Genomic DNA, 3,571 nt, shown 5'->3' with positions numbered 1-3,571 from the left:
AGGGATCAGGGGGGATGGAAGGAAAGAAAGAAAGAAGGAAGGAAGGAAGCAAGAAAGGCAAGCCCAGATTGCCACCAACTATCAGTGAGCCTGTGCAGATCATCTTTGAACCTTGATTTCCACATCTTTAAAACCGCGATTGGGGTTGGACCAAGCCAGGCCCACCTCCCAGTGATGTTGAAACTCAAAAGATGGAGAAAGCCCAAGGGCTTTGTAAACTGTAAACTGTGGGAACACAAGAGCTTTTAAGTCCTAGGTAAGTGGATCTGCGCAATTCCTGTTCTTCACCGGCGAGGCAGGAGATGTGCTGCGCATTTCTTTGAAGCGACTTATCCTAGCTTCCACAAACGCAATCGGAGATAGTGAGTGGGGATCCGCAGAATGGAAGACTTCCATGCACGCTTCCCTAGTTTCCAAGGGTTGGGCGGGGGCTGGAGGAGCCAGCTGCACTGTTCCCGCGGTCCGGGCGCGCGCATTAGAGTGTGGATGTTCCCCTAGCCTAGACCAGCGGCTCCGCGCCGCGCCGTGCCGGATAGTCCTGAAGATGCTGCGAGCGCGCCCTGCACGTGGCGGGGGCCAGGGCCCTGTAAAGTGCCAATCGGAGTGCAGCCCCCCGCGGCACTCTGCACGCCCCGCCTCTCCGACCCCTCCCCACATTCACTTGGCAGCTGGAACCAGTTGGTGGATAGAAACCTGCGGCCGAGGCTCAGCAGAAGAAGAGTCTGAGTGCCGCCATCGCGGACACCTTGCCGCCGGCCTCCGGTGCGCGGGCGGCGGGCATGTTGGCATGGCAGTCCGGCGGGGCCAAGGCGGCTCCCTCCCACCACAAGATATCCTTCTCGGTCCTGGACATTCTGGATCCACAAAAATTCACCCGCGCTACACTCCCGGCCGTGCGCTTTTCTCCCCGGGAAGCCAAGAAAAGTTTGGCGGAGGTCGAAGCAGGGAAGGAAGCCAACCCTGGAGAGCCGGTCCAACAGCAGGAGACCCCTGGTAAGAATGAGAGGCGTCCCCGACCCAGGTGACAAGCTAGGGCCTGGCGAATGGCCCTTAGCGGCATCTTTGCACTGGAGCAGGTGCAAAGGGTAGTCCTCTCCTTGGAGTAGGATTGAGGTAGAAAAAGAGGCTCCCAGCAATCTGGGGCTGGGATTGTCACAGAAGCCTTGTCCCTGCACATACACCAAGCGGGTGACCATCACAGTTCTGACTTGCTGTCTCCTTAGCAGTGGAAACCAACACCCAGATCCCACTTTGCAGACACACGCATTAAGGGCATTTAATGCTCTCACCACGTGCTAGACCCTGGGCTTGGAGATGGGATAAAAGTAATAAAAACTTGAAACCTTGGAAGTAGCATCATTAACATCACTCACTTTATGGATGAATGAGCTAGGCCAAGGTCTATACCCTGAATCTTGGTGAGTGGACAGGTCAGGTGCCTATTTTCAACCACTTGGAGACACCTGCATGACTTTGCTGCCCCTTGGATTTCCCTAGCCAGCCCCAAACCTGGACGGGGGCTAGAGACTGGGCTGGAGTGATGGGACACTATTGGTACTTTCTCCTCAGAACCCGATTTAACTTACTCTTAATACTGGAGAACAACTAAGGAAGGGTCCAGGAAAGTTTGTAGCAGGAAGAAGGTGGAAGCCAGCAGGATTCATGCTGGGCAGAGACTGCCTGGAGGGACACCAAAGGTCAGGACCTTAGGTCCTGGGTAAGAGTGGGTGCTGTACAGCCCTCTACTTCGCCTCAAGGTTGCAGGTGATCATCCGGGCCGGCCTGGGGCCTCTGGAGGCCGAGCTTGGGCCCCTGCTGCAGGCCTGGTAATTGTTCAGATCTGCTCTTAGAGGGGCCTCCCTCCTCTCTCTTCACCCCCTCCCCCATGATCGATATTCTATTACTGGTGCCTGCATATCTCCTGCCCGCAGCTTGCAGGTACCGGCTTCAAACCCCCTTTCCCTGTCTGATCCTAATATTGTTCGATTAAAACTTACCTTTAATAGATGACATCTATCGATCCAGTCCCGCACAAATCTGAAACTCTATTAACAGGGCAGGAGAGAGAAGATGGGAAAGGGGGAAATTTCACTTTACGGAGAGGGGGGTTAATAACTTCTTTTTTAATTCTAGGAGTCCCACACCAAAATACGCTTCTAGCGACTAGGGGGAGGCAGGCCATTAAATGTACTTGACTCCTGGATGTCTTAATGTACAGGGACCCTCCCCCAGAGGTTGCCCAAAAAGATCACTATTCTCTGTTGATAGGAGGTACCATTCCTTCATTCCTCGTACTCTTCTTAAACAGCTACACTCCTGTGAGGCTGTGCGGCCCGGTGGTGGAAGGAACGCGGCGTGGGGGCAGACTGGGAGGGGGCGGCTGGAGTGAGAACTATGTCCTCTGCGGAGAACCAAGGGGAGATTTTGAGATCTGGGTCTTTCCGGGTTTCTGCAGACCCGGGTCCTTCCGGACTTCTGATCACTGGCCCTTTCTCCCCTAGATGCTGCGGGCCCAGACGCCGGTGTGGCGTCCCCCCTGGAGAGTTCCGAGGCCGAAGAGGATGAAGAGGACGCCGAGGAGGCGGGGCAGGCGCGGCAGCGGGAGCGGGCAGCGCACCTGCAGACAGGTCCGGGGCGCTCCCCCGAGGCGCGGGTGGCCCCACTGGGGGCTGCCGAGTGCAGCGCGGACGGCGAGGGCGGCCTCGCGGGCTCCCCCGAATGCCCCGGCTCCCCGCGGCCCAGGCGCCGGCGCGCGGAGCCCAGCAGCTCCAAGCCTCGCCGCGCGCGCACCGCCTTCACCTACGAGCAGCTGGTGGCCTTGGAGAACAAGTTCCGGGCCACCCGCTACCTATCGGTGTGCGAGCGCCTGAACCTAGCGCTGTCGCTCAGCCTCACCGAGACGCAGGTTAAAATCTGGTTTCAGAACCGCAGGACCAAGTGGAAGAAGCAGAACCCGGGAGCCGACGGTGCGGCGCAGCCCGGGACACCCGGCGCGGCGGCGGGCACCTGCGGCGGGGGCACGGGGGGCAGCCCCGGCCCACCGGGCCCGGGAGCACTGCCCTTCCAGACTTTCCCCGCCTACTCCGCGGCCAACGTCCTCTTCCCGGCCGCCGCGTCCTTCTCGCTAACGGCCGCCGCCGCCGCCGGGAGCCCCTTCGCGCCCTTCCTCGGGCCCGCCTACTTGACCCCCTTTTATACCCCGCATCTATGAACCTGGGGTCTTCCAGGACCCTGCCGCCTCGGGACTCACGAGTGATTGGCTTCGCGTGGGCCCCTTCCTTCACAGATGGGCCCGCCTCGCCCCGATAGCCCCCGCCTGGCGCTCGGATGCCTGCCTGCACCCTCCCTTCCAGGCTCCGGGAGGCGCCACCAGGGGGCGGGCAGAGGCCGCCTGCCCACTCGGGCCGCGCCTCTCCTGCCACGCAGACCTACTGAGTCCACACCGCAAAGGGAACTCGGCGGTGTCCGGGGGCGGAGGCAGTTCTGAAATCTTCCTGTTTGTAGACCTGGCTTTTCACTTTACTTCAGGTTCAGTTCAGCTCAAGGGCTTCTTTTGCGGGGGGGAGGGGGG

General features: G+C 59.7%; 1 protein-coding gene across 1 annotated transcript; it reads left to right on the top strand.

Annotated features, from left to right (window-relative positions):
* The first annotated feature begins 245 nt into the window (after window positions 1-245).
* Nkx1-2 (NK1 homeobox 2) lies at window positions 246-3,211 on the top strand. The gene is made up of 2 exons (XM_063234975.1): window positions 246-993; window positions 2,502-3,211. The coding sequence occupies exons 1-2, from the start codon at window positions 780-782 to the stop codon at window positions 3,209-3,211; spliced, it is 924 nt and encodes a 307-aa protein (XP_063091045.1). The 5' UTR covers window positions 246-779.
* Window positions 3,212-3,571: the final 360 nt, after the last annotated feature.

The sequence above is a fragment of the Cavia porcellus genome, unplaced genomic scaffold (assembly GCF_034190915.1).
Source record: "Cavia porcellus strain 051 isolate PalLab524CR breed Dunkin Hartley unplaced genomic scaffold, mCavPor4.1 scaffold_2, whole genome shotgun sequence".
In the NCBI taxonomy this organism is placed as follows: Eukaryota; Metazoa; Chordata; class Mammalia; order Rodentia; family Caviidae; genus Cavia; species Cavia porcellus.
The sequence above is the reverse complement of the archived record's forward strand: the minus strand, read 5'-3'. Positions and strand labels throughout refer to the sequence as shown.